General features: G+C 44.6%; 1 protein-coding gene across 1 annotated transcript in view; it reads right to left on the bottom strand.

Moving 5' to 3' along the window:
• Positions 1–16,564, bottom strand: part of COLEC12 (collectin subfamily member 12) — a 163,626-nt gene extending 147,062 nt beyond the window's left edge. The window contains exon 1 of the mRNA XM_045527979.1: positions 16,346–16,564. Within this exon, the coding sequence (XP_045383935.1) occupies positions 16,346–16,352 (7 nt within the window). The 5' untranslated portion in view covers positions 16,353–16,564. The remainder of the gene's footprint in view (positions 1–16,345) is intronic.
• Positions 16,565–20,868: the final 4,304 nt, after the last annotated feature.

The raw sequence follows: 20,868 nt of genomic DNA, 5'->3' as shown, positions 1-20,868 counted from the left end.
TGAGTGGTGAGTGTTCCTAATGACTGAACGGGCCCACAAGGGCTGACAAACAGGTTGTAATTAAGACAACTAGCCTGTTATTATATGCGATATTATATTCTGTTCTCAAAACCTTTTCCTCACTCTGTGTAGATCTGAGCTCAATGTGTCCCAGATTGTCTTCATAGTATCAGGGCCTGCAAAAGTGATGCACTCAGAGAAGGAGATTCTTCCAAGACCAATCTCCTTAGCAACTTGCCACTTCCAAACTCTGTCTCTGACAGTCAAAGCCACTGAACTGCTACACTCCTACATGAGTAAGGATGTGGTTAAGATTTAAGACCTCTAAGTTCTGTGGTGGCCATAACTCAATCCCTGCTTCTGACAGCAGTTTGTCTACAAGGAAGAAACAACCTTAACATATTAAATAACAAAAAGTGTTTAAGACTTGTATCTATAAGCAAATATTTTCTTGGCTTCCGTAGCTGGACTTTAGCATTTTCCTTTTAATATCTATGGGCTATGCTGTATTTTGCTTACCTATTTTGGAATGTGATTTTTATTTTTTAATTTTTTTTACTTTCTTTGGTAACTGGCATTGAGCCATGTTGGCCAGAAATTTCGTGATAGAGAACACTGAACAGGACTGGGCTGCTGGTTTATTCTCTAGCTTTGCTGTTTCAGAGTACCATGAGTTGAAGGGAAGGTTAGTTTAGTCGGCTTAAAGAGTTGAGAGTCATACATACTAAAATGTTCCAGTCAATCTGTGGACCCAGTTGTGGTACACTCCCTTTGTGTCGACATGACTGACAGTACTGAACCCAGTCTGCATTATGTTCCAGTTCTGGTTCTGATGCCACCAGATGGAAAGCCATTTGAAAACAGGAAACTTGTCACATTGTACCCTCAGCAACTAACACATTTACAGCACATAATAGGCACATAAAAATTAAGCAAATTAGAGATATACGTCTCTCTTTCTCTCCCTCTAGCTCATGAATCCCTGAAGACAAGAGATTAAGTCTCTTTTTGAAAATCCACCATATTTGGATATGATAAGAGAATTAATATTTAGTCAGTACCTACTGAATGCCAGATACTTCACATTTTGTTACATTTCTGTTTTACGGATGAGACAACTGAGGCTCAGAGAGGTTACGTTAATTTGACCTAAGGTCTCATGGCTTGTGAGTAGCCAGACTGGAGTAAGACCCAGGTCTGTGGGACTCTGGAGTTTTACACCATAATGGTAGCTGACCTGCAGGCCCCAGAAACTGTACCCTGTGCTAGCAGTAGAGAAAGCTAAGAAGCAATGATTGATACTGCAGAATCCTGAAAAAGCTTAGGAATTTGGGACATAGGTAACTCTGAAAAAGAAATAAAAGTGTGGCTAAAATAGGAGGACTGGCTGAACATATGTTTAAGAAGCAGTTAGCTATAATCAAAAAGACAGATAATAAGCTTTGGCAAGGATATAGAGAAATTAGAACCTCACACACTGCTGGTGGGAATGCAAAATGATGCAGTAGCTGTGGAAAACAGTCTGCCTTTCTCAAAAAGTTAAATATAGAGTTACCGTATGATCCAGCAATTCTATTCCTAGGTATGTGCCCAAGAGAAATGAAAACATAGGTCCATACAAAAACTTGTACATGAATGTTTATAGCAGCATTATTCATAATAGCACAAAAGGAGAGATAGCCAAATGTTCAACTAATAAATGGATTGTGGTATATCCATACAATGGAATATTATTCAGCAATAAAAAGAAATGAAGCACTGACACATACTACAATATGGATAAACCTTGAAAACATTATGCTAAGTGAAACAGCCAGTCACAAAAGGCCACATATTGTATGATTCCATTTATATGAAATGTTTACATTGGGCAAATCTATAGATTCAGAAAGCAAATTAATATCTGCCTAGGGCTAGAGATCTTGAGAGAATATGGGGAAGGACTGTTAATGGATATGAGGTTTCTTTTGGGGGTGATGAAACTGTTCCAAAATTAATTATAATGATGGTTGAGGCCAGGCATGGTGGCTCACACCTGTAATCCTAGCACTCTGGGAGGCCAAGGCAGGAGGATCACTTGAGCTCAGGAGTTCGAGACCAGCCTGAGCAAGAGCGAGACCCCATCTCTACTAAAAATAAAAAGAAATTAGCTGGACAACTAAAAATAAAAAAATTAGCTAGGTGTGATGGTGCATGCCTGAAGTCCCAGCTACTCAGGAGGCTGAGGCAGGAGGATTGCTTGAGCTCAGAAGTTTGAGGTTGCTGTGAGCGAGGCTGACACCAGGGCACTCTAGCCTGGGCAACAGAGCCAGACTCTGTCTCAAAAAAAAAGAAATGATGGTTGAGAAATCTGTGGACATACAATAAAAATTAAAAAATCACTGAATTGCACACTTTAAATGGATGATTTCTATAGTATGTGGAAACAAAGAAGCAGTTGGACCCCCAGGCTCCTAACAGAGCTGGATAACTGATCCCTGACCACAGCAGAAGATCAAAGGTTTATTATTGGGAGATGTTAAAACAAAAGTTCTCCTGTCTAGTGGACACCAAGACCAGGAGGTGGGGGGAACTGTACTGAAATCCAGGGAAAGGTGAAAGTTCACCTGCTGAATGTTCAGACCTGGGTCCTCTTCTCACAAAGTCAACCAGACTGTCCCCTCCAGGCTAAAGATTAGAAGGTTCTTCTCTGGGGAATTTGACCAGCTTAGAAAAAATAAATGGTTCCAATTTCAGGAGGTCCTCAATGGAGCAGCCCAATCAGATCAGCTTAAAATGATGGTCAGAGTTCACAAAACCACAAAGATAAGGAGGTTTCAATTAACCTTTATAATGCTCTGCTCTTAAATATGACAAGACAGCCAAGGGTCACCAGACAAGTGACACAGTCTCTGACATGAAAAGACAAATATGAAAAATAAATACCATTAGAATATCTACAAAGAGAAGAGAATGTATCCATAAAATAAGAATGGGATGCTATAAAAAAAAAAAAAAAGGCAACCATCAAGCCAGGTGTGGTGTGCACACCTGTAGTCCCAGCTACTCAGAATGTTGAGGCGGGAGGATTGCTTGTGCCCAGGAGTTGGAGACTGTAGTGTGCTATGATGGCACCTACGAATAGCCACTGCACTCCAGTCTGGGCAACATAGCAAGATCCGCCCATCTCTAAAATAAATAAATAAACAAATAAATCAACCATCAGAGAAAAAGAAAGAACACTTAGAAATTAAAAATGTGATCACAGAAATAAAATCTCAGTGGAAAGGTTGGAGGACAGAGTCAAAATATTATAGCAAGTGGAAGAAAAATAAATAGAAAAGAGTAAAGAGAAGAAAAAATTAGAGATTCAGTTTACGGGGTCCAATATTCAAGTAACAGGTGTTTCAGGAAAAAGAACAGAGAGAGGGAACCATTGGAGGAATAACAGAACCACATTTTCCAGCATTGAAGAACATGAGTCTCCAGAATGAACAGGCCCATCACTGCCCAGCAGGAAGAAAGGAAAGAGAGCCACTGTAAGACACATCCCCGTAAGATTTCAGAACACTGAGGACAAAAAGAAAATCCTAAAAACTTCCAGATGGGGGAAAAAAAACCCAGAACACTTACAAGAATTAAAAAAAAAAAGAAAACAAGAACAGCTTCACAATTCTCAGCAACAAAGCTAGAAGCTAAAAGCAAATACAGCAATGCTTTCAAAATTCTAAGCATAAATTATTTCTAATATAGAAAGCTCTCAGTTCAATAAGGTGGTAGCATAATGACCTTTTCAGACTGACAAGAGTCCCCAAAAATGTACCTCCCATGCGCACTTGTCTTGAGAAGTTACTGGAGAATGTATTCCAGTAAAATAAGGAACAAGCCTAGTGTGTATGCATGTGTTTGTGTGCATCTCCATGTACGTGTGTGTGTGTGTGTGTGTGTGTGTGTATACACCCTAACCTAACCCTAACCTAACCCTAACCCTGAGCCGGCCAGAAAGCTCCAGGACAAAAATGAGAAAATACCTGATAAGTCTGAACACGCTGAGGGGGAGATTTGGGAACGCAGAAGAGACCCTAGGGATGAATCATTATGTGCACACTGGGAGCTCAACAAACAAAATAGCAAGAGGATTATTAATTCGGGGGGTGGGGGGGAGTTATGCAAGAAAGAAATAGGACTTGGCTGTGAATAGCAATGGCATCACCATAATAATATCAACACTGAATACTGACCTAAGCGAGATTACGCTGTAACTGTATTGGGAGGATCGAGGGGAATAGGAGGTATATGTGAGGGTCGTTAGGTGGAGCTGGAAGACAAAAGAGAACTAAACCCTAATTTGCTATACAGGGAAGTCAATATATAATGCCGAACATTAAAAAAAAAATGAAGCAAGAGCACCATAAACTTGTCTCAGAGAGAACAGAGGTTGTGGGAGATCATCCTATAAAGGGCTACTAACAATTAATTATTTCCAGCCCTTCACGTTCAAGTCCAATTCCTTCCCCTTGAATCTGGACTGGGCCTGTGACTTGCTCTGGCCCATGAATGTGGCAGAGGAGTCAATGGGTGACTTAGGGGCTCAGGCGGCAGAGGCCTTTCAGCTTCTGTTTTCACACCCTGCCTACCCTGCTGGACTAGAAGCCCCCTGGAGAGAGAGAATCACTGGGGGATGAGAGATTCTTGAGAGACAGAGAGAGAGAGAGAGACAGACAGACATCAGGCAGCCCTCCCCCATTACAGCCACCCCCAGTGATTCTCCAGACTCCTGAGGGAAGCCACGCATCCAGCCCGGCCTGACTCACAGAATTGTGAGCAAAAAAACAGCTGCTGTTCTAAGCTGCAGGGTTTGGAGATAGTTTGTTAGGCATCAGTCCGTAAACAGCCAAAAGAAAACAGTAAAAAATTATCAAGAGGCTGCCGCTTGGAAATGGAAAATGGTGAAATGAAGGTGGCCTGGGCAGGAAACAGCTGTTTTTCATAATAAACCTGTGCTACTATTTGACTCTTCAAACTACATACATCAATAACTTTGATAAAAAATAAAGCAAACAAAGGAATGTGAATAGAAGATAAGTCAGGCAGACAAAAAGCAAAGTATTCAGGTCTGAGAGATGCTGATGGCGAGTCAGAGTGTGGAGTTCAACCTGAAACAACAGAAGGAAAAGTTTGAACTCGGGGCCTTAAATACATGGCATAAAGTAGGTTTCCAAAATGTGCCAAATTGAACAACACAGTAAATTCAGACTTCTTAGGAGCCAGGCTGAAGGACTGTGGACAGGGACCAGGCTGAATTTAGACTCCTCTTCCAAGCTGGGCTCAGTGGTGCTGTCTACATACATGTAGCCAACAGCCACAGTTTATACCTGGATGCATCTGCAGCTTTCGTGTTCTGTATTTGTCATTACTCTTAGAACAAAACAGTATGGGCCCATTGGTTGTTAAAATATTTAACTACTTCCAACCAACTTGGTGAGCAGCCTCTGTTCTGAGCATTCCTGCAAGTTGCCCCACGTGTCCCTGCCGTTACTACTCATTGTCATAGGACATTATCCTTACACCCCTGAGGCCAGATGCCCAGTGCCATCTGGAACCCTGAGTCTACAAGCCACCCTCCACTGGCCAGTGCTCCATGGAGTTCCTTTCACGTGGGAACTGTGGTTTCCATAGTGTGTCACCAAGTTGCTTAACATTTTCAGTATCCCCTTGATGGTGCTGTGATATTCCGGAAGACTTGTTTCCTTCCTAACACCAGAAGCTGATGTAATTAATGGTGAAGCTCAGGCTTTGGAATTCAAGCACCTGGGTTTGAAGACCAGCTTCACCTTGTAAGAGCAATAAATTTGCAACAGCCTCTCAGTCTCCTGTAAGATGGAACCTATTAATATAATTCCTCTCTTACATATTTTGGGGAGGGAAATGTGAACTGATAAATGGAAAACACCTGACACATATTAGCTGCTTAATAAATATGATTTTTCTTTGAAGTAACAAGGCAGTAACAAGCAAGTAACACGCGCAGTAACAAGCAAGTAACACGCCCGTAATCCTAGCAGTCTGGGAGGCCGAGGTGGGAGGATCGCTTGAGCTCAGGCCTGAGCAAGAGTGAGACCCTGTCTCTACTAAAAATAGGAAAAAATTAGCCAGGTATGGTGGCACATGCCTGTGGTCCCAGCTATTCGGGAGGCTGAGGCAGGGGGATCCCCTGAGCCTAGGAGTTTGAGGTTGCTGTGAGCCATGATGACACCAAGGCACACTAGACAGGGCAACAGAGTGAGACTCTTTCTCAAACAAACAAACAAAAAACGCAGAGGTAATGATAACAAGCTACTGTGCTTTAAGATCCAAAACAAATATCCCAGGACTTGAATTTTCATGAAATGCAGGATAGCTTTAGGTTTTATTTTAATCATTTGGTTTCAAAAGATACAAAAATTCCAGACTAAGGTGACTACTTAGGGGAGGGGGCCAGCAGGAAACTTTGATTAGCAAAATAGTAATACATGGGGTGGGTTCTATTTGGGCTTCAGCAAATTGGCTCTGAAGTATCTATTTGACATTGAAGATGATTAATCTTAACGTATTCTGGACTGTCAAAACTGAGGAAAGACATCTTTAATCTTGATTTAACCCTAAGTGCAGTATTGGTAATATTTGCCCTGGTTTTATGGCTTTACAAGTGCAAAACTTTATCTGGCTCCCCGCATAGTTTCCTTTCCCCCTTACCCACCTCCTACCCCACCCGCTGACATTTCTGGAACATAGTTATTAAGTATTCTGCAAGTGAATGAGCTCAAAGCAGTGTAATAAAGTGTCTCAGCTTCAGGATATTTTGAGGAGTAATTAGATCTGCCTTCCATTCAACTGCTCCAAATGGATGAAGGAATGTGTAGCAATGTAAATACTTGTAGATTATTCACAAGTATTACAGGAGGATTTATTTCAATTATTCAGCTGCTTTATGAATTTTATGTTTTGTAATAATAGGAACACTTTTTGATTCAGTGATACAGGTTTTTGTTTAAATCAAACTTACACACACAGAATGACTCCAATTTCTGGCACAACTTGCCATTCTGATGCTTGTAAAAACGGTGGATTTTAGGATAAAGAGACATAGGTACTTTGTTTCTTCCTTTACAGTCAAACAAAATTGGGGGAGGGGTGTTTTTGTTACTTTTACCCCTAACTTGGTAGTGGGGGCTAAACCAGATTTCCCCACAGCCTTAAGAAATAAAGAGCAAATACGACATTCAGAACCTTGACACCTGTGTCCATCATGCATAGGTAACTACAGCAAAGGTGATGTGCTTCCCTTTCTTCTATGAGGAACATTCTCATCCAATCGTGTTAATCATGTTAATAAGAGAGTCAGGATGAGGACTTGAATTCCTGCCTCACATTTCATAATGGCCTTGAAAGGGCCTCAAATACGTGGGCGACTTGGCAGGAAAAACAAATGCCATCTATTTCCCTGGAGGCACAAAAACATAAGTGGTCTTTGTTTACAAATAACAGCACTGATACATCTTTTTGTTTTGAAATCACTTAACTGTATGTTTAGATTATCTAAACAATTATGGCAAAGGAATATACCACAATTAATTAATTACAAATGATGGAACAAAATTTTGAGTTTAATAAAGTTCAAGAAAACTTTGGGCCGGGCGCAGTGGCTCACGCCTGTAATCCTAGCACTCTGGGAGGCCGAGGCCGGTGGATCGCTCGAGGTCAGGAGTTCGAGACCAGCCTGAGCAAGAGCGAGACCCCGTCTCTACTAAAAATAGAAAGAAATTACCTGGCCAACTAAAATATATATAGAAAAAATTAGCCGGGTATGGTGGCGCATGCCTGTAGTCCCAGCTACTCGGGAGGCTGAGGCAGTAGGATCACTTAAGCCCAGGAATTTGAAGTTGCTGTGAGCTAGGCTGATGCCACGGCACTCACTCTAGCCCGGGCAACACAGTGAGACTCTGCCTCAAAAAAAAAAAGAAAACTTTGATTTCCTCTCACCTCCCACACTAAAATGCCACATTTAAAGGTCTCATGGTGGCCCTGATGCACCCTTTGCCTCTCTCTTAAAATATTTTTCTTTAATGATGTTTACCCTATTAGCATAATGTAATCTAAAATATGAAATATAATTCAAGATAATGAATTAGCTCAAATCTGGAGAGAGGAGCTAAATGAAAATGTCCCTGTGTTCAGGTATCTGAACCTCAAATAGGGCACTTTCTTCCCTTTCCCTTGGAGTCTGGCGGTTTACACATAAATCTTTTCTGCCTATCAGACTGCAAGCTCTTGGGAGCACAGAGGCTATATTTTACTCATTTTATTTGATGTTTCTACAGTGCCTTGCACATAGAAAGTAGATACTAAGTATTTGTCTAATAAAGAATACACGAAAGCTAGTTAGGACTTGATGGCCCAATTGTAAATAACAAATAAAACAGGAATAAGACAGCTAAATGGAAAATTAACACTACCAATGAATAGACATGATGTCATATGGTTAAAAAACATATTTATACATACACCTGTCCAAATGTTTATTTAGAGACAAATTTGCTTAATGTTGTGATTCCTTGATGTCATGTCCTTACTGGATAAAACTCAGCACTGGATTTGAGAGACAGGTCTTTAAAAACAGTATGTCATCATCAGTAGGCACATGAACAATAGTGGTCCTAAAAAACTTAGTGCTCCTAGGCGAATATATTTACATATATTTATCAATTTCCTACCACTGTGATAACAAATAGGAAAGCTGTACTACCATTACTACAATTACAAACTTCACTGTAAGTATGGTCCCTGCATTCTGTGTAGGGCTGATTTTTGACTACCATCCCGACGATGACAAGGACAGGAGTGATGGCACCTGGAACTAATACTAACGCTGTTCCCCACATAGCACACAACTCACTCCTCCTGCCCCTGAGGTCAGTTTTAACACATCTGCAATTTGAAAGTTATTTTAATTTCAAAACCAAAAAGTTGCCTTCAGGGTCTAAACTATATCACCTGATTAAATTAACACAGATGGTTGATGATTGGCAATTAACTTCCTGTCTGGAAGAAGCAGCAGGTTATAATAATACAGTATTACAAGACTAAAACATCTTGAGTTCCTATTGTGTGCTAGACACAATTTAAGCAATTGATCTACGCTAATGTATTTAATCCTCAAAACAACCCTATCAGGTAGATGCCAATATTATCCCCCATTTGACAGATAAAGAAACTGGGGCCCCAGGGAGTTAAGTAATTTGCCAGCAGTCCCCAGGCTTGCCAGTTTCAGAGCCCCCACTTCTCACCACCACACAGAAATGATCAGCTTCAACGCCTGGGATCACTGAGCATAAGTGTATTTTATGAGACGGTTATATTTTGAAGCATATATTATCTACTTTAAAGGTGGACTATTTTACCTTTGAATAATAAATAATTTTATAAACATCAGCTAGTTTCTTAACATTTCTATAAGAAAATGACCGAAGTGCAAAGAAGTGTGGCTCCTTCCATAGAGCTAAAGACAAGTTAGTTTGTCAAACATTCATCTCCTCAGACTACTGAATAACACCTCATGTGTTACTGAGTTATAAAACTGAGCCATTCAATAAGCGGGAAGGAATCATGATTAATCAAAGTCTGATAAATGTATTTAAATTTAAATCTCCTTTTATGCTGAAAAATACATTTATTTTATATTTTTTAAGAGTACTGATTATTCATGATAAATTCTGGGGTTAAGAAAGCTCCTAGGATCTTCTTGGAATCTTAATTTGGGATTAGGAATTTCTGTTCACATTGGTTTCACTGCTATATGATTACAGAATTCTCCTTTCAGGGTACTATATGGGTTTTGGCTCTTGAAATGTCACTCAAAAAGAAGTCAAATCAATGCTTTATTGAAAAGTTACTTCCCTTAAGCTTTAGATGGTTGGTGTAGTTGTCAGCATGAAAGAATGAAATACTTTCCACTCAGAATGTCTATACCTCCCTGTCCCTTGTTTAAAATATTAATTTACTATTATTATTTTTACTAATCACCCACAGGAGTTACAGTCTGTTCTTGAAAATGGCACTTCTGACAATGTTTTCTTGTCTCATGACAAACCTATCAGCAAGAATTGTGCAGGGACTGTTTTGGGGGTTGATGGTGACAGTGGACCAACCACATGCATTCAATCACCGATAAGCCAAACCTGGAAGATAAGCGACACAGGGCAGTAGCCCTGGAATCTGCTTCGTCTTTGCAAGAGCTCCAGTTGAGAGCGTCTCCTCTAGTGGCTGGCTGCAGAGCACATCAATTCCTCAGCCCTGATGTTATTACAGTTATGAGTCCAGATGGTCAGACCTTATCTACCTTGCTCACCCAATATCTAGTAGAGTATGGCACACAGTAGGACTTAACAAAGATGTGTTGACTGAATGAATTATTAGGCTGTGGCTAGGAAGAAGCCTGGGCTAGAGATTCAGGCTCTGGTGTGATGAAACCCAGGTGACCACAGCCAGCAGGCGGTGGAGCAGAGTCCTCGGAACTGCCACTCTGAAGGGTCAGAGTAGATCCTCCTTAACAGATGGGAAAACTGAGATCCAACATGGTGACATCTTGTAACTGGCAAATATGGGATCAGAACCCACTTCTGGGCTGATCATTCCTAAAGCAATAGGTTTCTGGTGGGAAATCTATCCCTTACCATTTCTCTTTCCTAAATGCCACCTGGCCCTAGAGCAAAGGACAGACATCAAATCTCTTAGTACCCTCATGCTTTAGAAAGCATGTGTTGCTGGCCAGTCTCCCGCCTACCCCAACCCTTCTCAGCCTCATCGTCTGATTTGAGTCTTCTGTGGGGCACCCCTAGTCCGGCACCAGCACCAGCAGATGAAGTGCTGAAAACAACAGCTCCCAGGGCGCTGCCTCTGTCAGGGCCATCTGCCCCCATCCCTACCCCCCATCAGCCACCTTGTGCTCCCAGCCTTCCAAAGTCCCAAGTCCGGCCCAGAGGTAGGAAGACACCTAAATGCCCACTAGTTGGAGGCTCTGCAGGGAGACGTCTGGATTGAGGAAGGAGTCTTGGGACCAGCCTGCTACCCCTTGGCAATGTCTCAGGTTTACTTGAGCGCTCTCGCCTGACATGTTCCAACTCTTGACTCTGCTTACATGGTCAGGGGGTAGTCTAAGACTTTGTAGCATCCACCCCTCTCTGATCTCGACCTGTTCACCTGCCCCCTCGTGGGGCAGAAGCAATTACCCCACGAAGGGTGTCTTATCACAGGGCCTGATGGCTGAGGCCACTCACTCATCAATCAGCAGGGCTCTACCTCAGATAGGAACCCCCCAGTCTCTCTTTCCTCGACACCCCAAAGTCCTCTCCAGTCTAGGAAAGTGTGTGTGTGTGTGTGTGTGCACGCGCGCGTGTGTGTCTGTGTGTGTGTGTGTGTGTGTGTGTGTGTTTGCAGGGGTGGGGGATTGGAACATCTTCAGGTGCATAAAATCCCAGAAAAGTCAGAGGCAGGCTGGGACTGAGAGGGGGGATATGGTCCACCCCTCCCCACCAATAAGGACGACTGTTTATCAGATTCAAACAGATTTGCGCGAATTTTGCATCGATCCCTTCTCTTGCACTTGCCTTTACAGAAATAATATTGTTCTCTTTGTCTTTGTCTAGACTCTTTGGTTGCCCTTCAGTTTCCTCAAAAATGTAAAACAACTTAATAAAACATGTCAGAGCAGAGTAATGCAAAAGTATGCAGATAAATGCGAGTTGCCTGGGTTTCCCCAGGCTTTCCCCCTCCAGTTTTATCTGTTGGGGAAAAAAAAAAACAAAAACAGAAATTTAGGATTTTGGAATCAGATGGCCTAAATTTGAATACTGATCCTCCAACTGACAGCTGGGTACCCTTAGACAAGTAATACAACCTCACTGAGCCTAAGTCTTCCCATCATAAAATGGAGAAAATAATAAGGCCTGGCAAGACAGGTGCTCAATAAATGTTAGCCATTATTAAAGGGAAAAATAATAAGTCAGGATATTAAGTGGCCCATCAATAATATCTAAGAAGTTGTTTGTGAGCACAAACCAAAGTATAGATCAATCTCATCCCTGGTATTTATCTTCCAACGCAAGATGCTGTCCCCTGCCTTGTTGCCATAGACAGGTATCCGGAAGCTGAGACAGCCCGTGCCCTCTGTGGACACACACCGCCTGGCAGGAAGGCTGGGCTCTGCCACCACTCTAAGCTTTCTCTCCTGGGATCCTACCCTTGTTCCCACCAGGGAGAAATAAGTGTCTGACTTGCCTCCCGGAAAGATTACCCACACGCTGAGTTTACCAAAGTGAAACATACTTTTCCTATCACAAAATGTGTGTCTATTTTCCCATTTGAAAGCTAATACTTCAAGGGCCATTTAACTTACTTTGGCAGTGGCTGCATGAGTTGTTTTGAAGTAATATTTTAATGAGAATAAGCATTTATTAGGGAAAGGAGACACCCCGTTATGACACTGCTTGAGAGCTATCATCTGCTAGCTTTTCTTATTCACACTATTTTCAGCGGATGAGCCACTTAGGGACAAGTTGGAGGGGGAGGCAGGGAGACAATCCTGAGAAATTGCATAGGAGACCACAGAGAAGATCTATACTTAGCAATAATTAAACCTCAGATTAAGAATGCCAAGCATCCCCAAACTAATGAAAAGTCAAAAGTATAATTAGATTGTAAATTTGCCTCCCAGAGGTAAGGCAGTCCTGATTCCCAGTCAGTGAAGGGAAAGAGGTCTCATTTTCTTTCCATTTCCCTTTAGAAAACATGATTCTTTCAGTGTTCAATGCAGTCGCCCTACCACACTTGTTTGCTTACACCAGAAATCTTAGAAAGACACCCAAAAGCAAGTAGTCTGAAAAACAGAGGGTGGGAGAAATATACTGCTTACTAGTACATTTTAAAGGTGTTATTGCCAAAAAGTATTTCAGAGATGTTTACACCAAAAATATAAAAATAAGCTACTGAACACTATGTTTTAATGGCACCAGCCTCCTCCCTGTGTTAAATTAGAACAGTGGTTTGGATTTCTGTGGTCTGGAGTGGTGGTGGCTGTTGTCGGTCATCTCTCAGGCAACAAGTGCTGCTGTACTGAAACTCACCAATATCCCCAGCGTTCAGAACCAGGAATGTGATTGAGTAATAACACATCTAACTCTAGAGGAGTCAGATTCCTTCAGAAAGAATGTGAACATTTTATCCAAAAACCATGAGATTTATGGTGTAGTACAGCTAATTGAAAATGAAATTGGAAAAAAATTAAAGTAAACGTCATGTTTTAATAAGTTTGGGAGACTTTAAGTATCGCAGCAATGGGGCATGTAATTTTCTTCTGGAGAATATATAAGGATGTCATTATTTTGGTACTTGTGACTCCAGGGAAGGAGGCAATAGAACAGAGACAGATGTTTGCAGAATGCAACAGATAGGTGGCGCCAAGGCTCACAGTAGATGAGGGATTACACTCCCAAAGCCTGGGTCATTACAAAGGCCATGTCCAAGGTTTAAACTTTAAAATTAGAAAGTCAAACCAGTACCCTAAAAAGACATCTGACTTGCACAGAAGCACATGCTTTGTCAAATGAATTTCTATAGCTTCTACGGTGTCCACTGATTTTCTGTTTGGTTAAAAAGTGTTTCATCCTGAGCAAGAGTGAAACCCCATCTCTACTAAAATTAGAAAAATTAGCTCAGTGAGGTGGTGACCACCTGTAGTCCAGCTACTTGGGAGGCTGAGGCAGGAGGATTGCTTGAACCCAGGGGGTTGAGGTTGCAGTAAGCTATGATGAAGCCACTGCACTCTAGCCTGGGCAACAAAGTGAGACCCTGTCTCATTAAAAAAAAAAAAAAAGTTTTAGGTTAATGCTTTAATTGTAAACATTTGCAAGGCTTGTCACTGCCTTCTATCATTTAGGAAAGTCAAAGTCTAAGGAAACATTGGCTTTCTGAAACAATGAGTTAACAACTATGTGATAATCAGGAACCCAGGGAAAACCCTGGGTTGGTTACCTATGGCAAATGGTCAAAATCATCCCACTTGGTAAAGGCAGCACGGCTTTAGCCACTTCAGGTGCAATTGCTTGGCTCCACCCCTTCCTGGCTGCAGCACCAACTTTGGGTTACTTGCCTACTTAGTTGTCTGAGATCCACTTTTCTTCTAGTCTACACCAGCGGCTGTCATATGTGGTATCCTAGGGCTTTCAACCAACACAGAAACTGGCAAAGCTTATCTTTAAATGCCTACCCCTTCAGCCTAGTTGCAGTTCCTGTTTTTTCCAGATCTAGTTTCCACATCTATAATGTAGTAGTTAAAATACCTACCAAAATGGTTCTTGAGAGAATTAATCACAGAGTGCTTGTAAAGGGTATTGCACAGTGGCTGGCACTTAGTAGGTACTAAGAAATTATTGCTGTGTCCTCCTTTCCCCTCCCTTACCAACCAGACAAATGAATGCAAATTATGTGGCAATAGTTGGCAAGCAAACCTCTTAATACAATATTTTTATAAGAGGCCTTCAAAGTGACTAGTCTACCCAGGGGATTCATCAGTCTCTGGATCAAACTCTGGTGCTGGGGCAGAAGGTGGGGCCTTTAGGCAGTGCCCAGACCACAGCCGGTAAACCATAAGCCTCCCCACAGGTTGGAGAAGGCTCACCTTCCAAAGCTCACCAAAAATGTGTTTAGGACTTTTAGGTGTGTTTTCCATTTCGGATCTGAATTAACAACGAAAAGTACCCACGCTGCAATAATGCTCCTTTACTCAGTAAAAAGCACAAGGAAAGTTTCAAGGTTTAGGATCCCACGTGGGAGCAGATGGAGGGAGTAAGTGGCTTATCTTTCCAAGAATTCAGTAACTACTGGCCTTAATGGCCAGCAAAGAGAAGATTCACTTTTGGCTAAAAGGTTAGCAACTGAGCCCCAGAGTAACTTAACCATGTGAAACTCTTTCATTTCTAGGGAGGATCCTTTAATTAGAGCTGGCTAAGGAATGTGCATGTTTCCTAAAATGTAAATGAGAGGAGAGAAACTGAGGTGGAGAAAGAAGGAACACACAGCATTGCATTTTTAAATTCTCTAGGCAGAAAATCGTATCCCATCTTTGGCGGTCAGTCACCTCCCTTCCAAGGGTCTCCTGATGTGGAGACATAACGCCTTTGGAAGGAGGGTAAATTGGTAGGACGTTATCGCTCCGGATAGTTCAGCGCGAACTGACTTTCAGAAAAAATTTTCCAGAGCCAAAAGTTACTTTCCAAGCGCGCGGGGCTCCCCGGGCACCTCCCTCGGACAGCAACCCTGGCAGGTCACAGCCATCGCGTTGCATGGTTTCTGGAGGCTGGAAACTCGGTCACCGCGGTCAGATGGCATTTCGCACCCAGCCCTGGACCGCGCAGGACTGTCCTCCTAGCACAGAACTGGGAACTCGTGTGTGAAGTCCTGCGTAAACACCACGCAGGCCCGTCTCTAAACGACCCCCTTTGATCCCTCGGCTGTAGTTATTTATCTCACGTATAAATCAGGATTCTGCTGACAAATCTCCGCGTTTCCACTAAACAGAAGGCTGCCCTGCAAAGCCCTTCTCCTTGTGATTCTTTCTGAAGTACGATAACATCTGACACTTCCATAAAACCGCCCGCAGAGGACACCGCCCCGGGAGAGATTAACGGGATGATTTGTGTCACCCCCTGAACACATGCGGGCACACGAACTTCGCAGGCGGCACGCAGAACGGAGGGCAGTTATTTTCCAGCCAGTGCATCTGATGGAAGAAGATGCCAAATGCACTTCCCGAGCCAGCTGAACTCGGCGGGCACCTAATCACTGCCAGATGTGGGGAGGGCGCACGGAGAACATCCCGCGTCCCAGCGAAAACACCCGGCCGCCAGCACCGGGACTGCCCGGACCGAGGAGCGGCAACGGGGGGGGACAGAGGACGGGGCGAGAGGAGGGAGCGCGGCAGAGCGGAAAACCGACTGGGAGGGATGATGATGCCTCCACTCTCCTCGGCATGTTTTTCCAATTAAAAAGTTGGAAACTGAATTCCGTAAACAACGACTCAGGGCTTCCAACTACTTTGCAAAGACGCGATGGGGAGGAGAGTACTCGCGCGCTTCAAAACCCCAACCTCGAGGTCTCCTGAGGTGCCCGGCGCCCGAGCCGGGGAGCGCCCCCAGCGTCCGCGCGAACCCGGCGCCGGCTCCCCGCGCCCGCAGCCCCGGGGACAGTTCGCGCCCGGGGCACCTCCGCCGCCGCCCGCGCGCCCCGGTCCCGCCGGCCCGCAGCCCCGCCAAGCCCGCCGCCGCCGCCCTACCTTTCATGGTGACCGAGGAGACGCACCGCCAGCCAGGGAGCTCCGCGCGAGCGCCGCGCCGCCGAGGAAGTCGCCCTGAGCGGCCGGTCACTGCACGCCCATGGCAGCCGCGCCGCGCGCCGGCCGTCTGCGCTCCAGCTCGCCCTCGCCGCCGCCGCCCGCCCGCGCTCCCCTCGCCGCCCGCTCGGCTCTGCTGCCGCGGGGCTGCCGCGCGCGCCGCTCTCCCCGGGCGGGAGGCGCCGCTCCCGCCAGCGCCCCTCCCCCTGGCCCGGCCGGGACGCGCGGGCGGCCGCGCCCACGCCCCCCTCGCACCCTCCCGCGCCCGCCCCGCCCTCGGCCCCGCTCGCCCTGCCCGCCACTTTCCCCGCTTGCCTCTGCCGGGCGCCCGCGCCCTCGCTCCCCCGGGCTGCCTCTGTTTCCCGTAGGACCAGAGTCGGAACGGAGTCGGGAGGAAAGCGCCTCCCGGGGCGGTCCGGGGTTCACCCTCCGCGTGCGCGAACGGTGCCGCTGCTGGGCTTGTTTCTGGACCCCCAACTATCTACAGAGTGTGGGCAAGGGGGGTGGGAGCGGCAGTGCCCAGGGGGCGGCGGGCCAAGTCTGTCTCTTCCCCAAATGGCTCTGGGGCATAGAAAATTAGAGAACATTCTAGCGGTTCAAAGTTTCCAAGTGCGTGCGCTTGTGGACGCCCGACAGCGCGCGCTGTCACCCAGGGAGAGCCCTGCGTGGCTAGCATCCGAAGTCACCATTAGACACTCTCCCTGCAGAACACGGAGCAAGATCACAACTCTCGCACCTTCCAGAGAGAAACTCATCACACTCTGCCTTGGCTGGAAAAGTTACGCGTTCGCCCACCGCGCCTGAAGTGCTCAGGCTGACGCCTGCTCAGCTTGGAAAGGAAGCGGGGCTGTTGAGAGGTTCATAAGCTCCTTTCATGTCGCCCATCACGTCGCCCCACCGTGTACTTAATTAAGAAAGCCCGTGTTTGCCTTTCCGTTTAGAACCCCCCCTAAGCAGACCCCTTCCTTTATTGCTTTAAAACATAAACTGAGTGGTGAGTGGAGCTGTGGGGAGGAAGGTGCCGAGGAACTTTCTTCAACACGTTGAAATGACAGATCGCCACTCAAACGCACTAGCACACCGAAAGCAGAGTGCTGGCTGAGCAGTAGTTGCAGCTTTTCGGTTTGCCCTCCTGAGGACTTGGCAACACGGTGTAACCCACCCACTGATTCACTCTAAGTAGGGGATTCTTTGCTCTAGCAAAAGGCAGTGCCCAGAAATGAATGCATTCTAAAACATTTCATAGATGTTCCATTCCAGAAGCTTTCTGTTTTGAATGTAAGGGGGGAACTTGGTCATGACTAGCAAAGAAAAAGACTGAAACTGGCACTTTTTTTTTTAGGGTTGACGAAACTACAGGGTCCTGAAGGTCACTCTGAAGCGTGTTTTGGATCTCACTGAGGTACCTGCCTTGTTTGGTGGGGCCAGTGAGGGTCCCTGAAGGGAGTCCAGGGTGTGGCTTCTCAGCCCAGAGTTCACTAACCAATGGTGGGAGGGAGAAAGCTAATCGATCTCTCTGCTCATTAGTCTCTCCAACTGTGAAATGGACAGAATATTGGCTCCAATTTCAACACTTGAATTGAAAAAAATCCTTTCTAAAACCTAAATAATGAACATGACAACAAAAATACAGGCAACACAAGAAAAAATAGATAAATTGTACTTCATAAAAGTTAAAAACTTTCGTGCATCAAAGGACACTATCAAAAAAGTGGAAAGGCAACCCATGAACAGGAGAAAATATTTGCAAATCATGTGTCTGATAAGGGATTAATATCCAGAATATGTAAAAAATTCCTACAACGCAGCAACAACAAAACCAAAGAACCCATTCAAAAATGGGCAAAGGACTTGAATAGACATTTCTCCACAGAATATATATAAATGGCCAATAACCACATGAAAAGATACTCAATCATTAATCATTAGGGAAATGGAAGTCAACCACAATGAGATACCGCTTCACACCCATTAGGATGGCTATTTTATATACACACACACACAGAAAATAAGTGTTAGAGAGGATGCAGAGAAATCGAAACCTTTGTGCATTGCTGGTGGGAATGTGAAATGGTATGGCTACTGTGGAAAACAACATGGTGGTTTCTCAAAAATTAAACAGAATTATCATATAGTTCAGCAATTCCACTTCTGGGTATATACCCAAACGAATTGAAAGCAGGGTCTTAAATACATATTTGTTCATTACTCACAATAGCCAAAAGGTGGAACAACCCAAGTGTCCATCATTGGATGAATGGATAAATAAAATATGGCATATCCATACAGTAGAATATTATTCAGTCTTAAAAAGGGAGGAAATTCTGACATGTGCAACAGCCAGTCACAAAAGGACAAATATAATTTTGCTTATAAGAGAGACTTAGAGAGTAAAATTCATAGAGACAGAAAGCAGATTGGTGGTTGCCAGAGTCTGAGGGGGAATAGGGAGTAGTTTTGTGGGTACAGAGTTTCCATTTGGCAGAATGAAAAGAGTTCTGGAAATGGATAGTGCTGATGGTTGCACAACAATGTGAATGTACTTAGTGCCACTGAACTATACACTTAAAAATGGTTAAGATAGTGAATGTGTTACATATACTTCACCACAATAAGAAAAAATTCTAATAGAAGAAATGTAAGGTATTAATAAAGAGACCCCCAAACCCCCCTAAACCTATGATGTTAGCTGTGATAATGAACCAGACTCACAGATCTGCTGATAAGAGAACAGGCTTGGCAACTCTGTCAAGGGTCCTGGAAGGTGGCTTTCTCCCCGCAACACATCATCCAACACATCACCTTCACCAGAGTGGACTGGGCCCCGTGCTTGGGTCCCACAGGTCCCTAGTCTGGTCCGTCCTCTGAGCCCCACTCTGGAAGATACAAGGGCTGGAGGTTGTGGTCATGTGCAGATCAACAGCTGACCAAGATTTCTCTGTTCAAGAGCTCTGTGAAGCTTTGGGGATTCAGCTGGGGCTTGGGGAGAGGAGAAGGGAGAGAGGAGAATAATGTGATTGGAAAGGACTGAGCCTTGTAGCTGAAGACGCTTTGAACTTCTCAGAGGAGCTGGGCTCAGGGCCTCCAGGTGGTAGGCAAACTTCCCACCCCAGAAGCAGCTGCCAGGCCCTCACTCATGCCACAGTTATAGAACCTGGAGGAGGCATAGTCTCATCTAATCCTCACCCCAACCCCATATTGGTATTTCCTTTTTACAGATGAAAAAAGCCCAATTACCCTTGATTCCCTTTCCCTCAACCCTGCATGCTCACCAAGCTCTGCTTCTGCCTGAGAAATATATCTCAAACTTCTCTGCTGCTCTCCACCTCCACTGCCCCTGCCGTGTAGAGACCACCAGAACCCATCTGGATGGCTGCACTAGCCCTCTGCAGGGCCTGCCACCCCACCTCTGCTCCTTCTCACTCCAGGCTCCAACATACAGCAGCCCGCGTGGCCCTGAAGGACAGATAAGAGATGAGAAACAAACAAGCTGAACTCTGCCGTGTCCCCAGCTTGCCGCCTTGAGAGAGTTTCCAGACTGTGAGACAAAGAAGGTGACCCAGGTAGAGCCCAGTGGACCCCGTGAGTGGAAGAGAAGCTGACAGTCCGTGGAGACCAAGGCAGGACAGAATCCTGGAGAAGAACAAGCCTCAGTCAGTGTATGTGGCCAGCTGGGATCACTACAATACCTTGATCTCTAACAATCTCTATCCTTCCACTCCAGCTGGCCACCAGAACATTCCAGTAACTTTCATGGCCACCACCCCCTCCCATTTGCTCACTCATTTCTCTTCCCTCCATATGCAGCATCTTTTGCTCCATTCCAGCTGGGCTATTTAGAGTCTCCCAACATATCACGGGCTTATTCCAGCCATGAAGCTCTGTGCCTTGCATTCCACCCTCCTTTCTCCACTGTGTCAGTGCATGTATCCATGTTATCATGTCAGGTTCGAACCAGCCTCCTTGTGCTAACTCCGCCGGGGGTGGTTGCTCCTCTTCTCCCAGCAGAGCTTCCACTGCCAAATAAGAGGAGGCTTAAGAGTTCTCATGTAAAGAACTTCTGCAGGCTTCTCCACCATGGTCAGTTTCTTTACTGTTTTTATGACCCTCCACAGCAGAGTCTATGGTCATTATCTCAGCCACCTTTTGGCTTCACTTTCTTGTCGGGTCTGGGGATGCCTGGCCACAGCAGGTGTTATCTTATCACCTCAGTCCACCATACATATGCTTATCACTTCCAAGGGTCAGCAATTTCTTGCTTGCTTTTTTTTTTTTTTTAATGTAGTGACAGCTGACCATTTAGTAGAAATGAGCCTTACCTTTACATAGCTTTGTGGTCAGCAGTTTCACCGTGGCCTGAGTCACTTGTCATAAGTGACACCATTTTGAGACATTTAGGATCATAAAGCATTATTATATATCACATGTCCACTTTAAAAATACAACTCTCTATTTAGAAATAGACC

The sequence above is a fragment of the Lemur catta genome, chromosome 16 (assembly GCF_020740605.2).
Source record: "Lemur catta isolate mLemCat1 chromosome 16, mLemCat1.pri, whole genome shotgun sequence".
Lineage (NCBI taxonomy): Eukaryota > Metazoa > Chordata > Mammalia > Primates > Lemuridae > Lemur > Lemur catta.
Note: the sequence above shows the minus strand (reverse complement) of the source record. Positions and strands in the feature narration are given on the sequence as shown.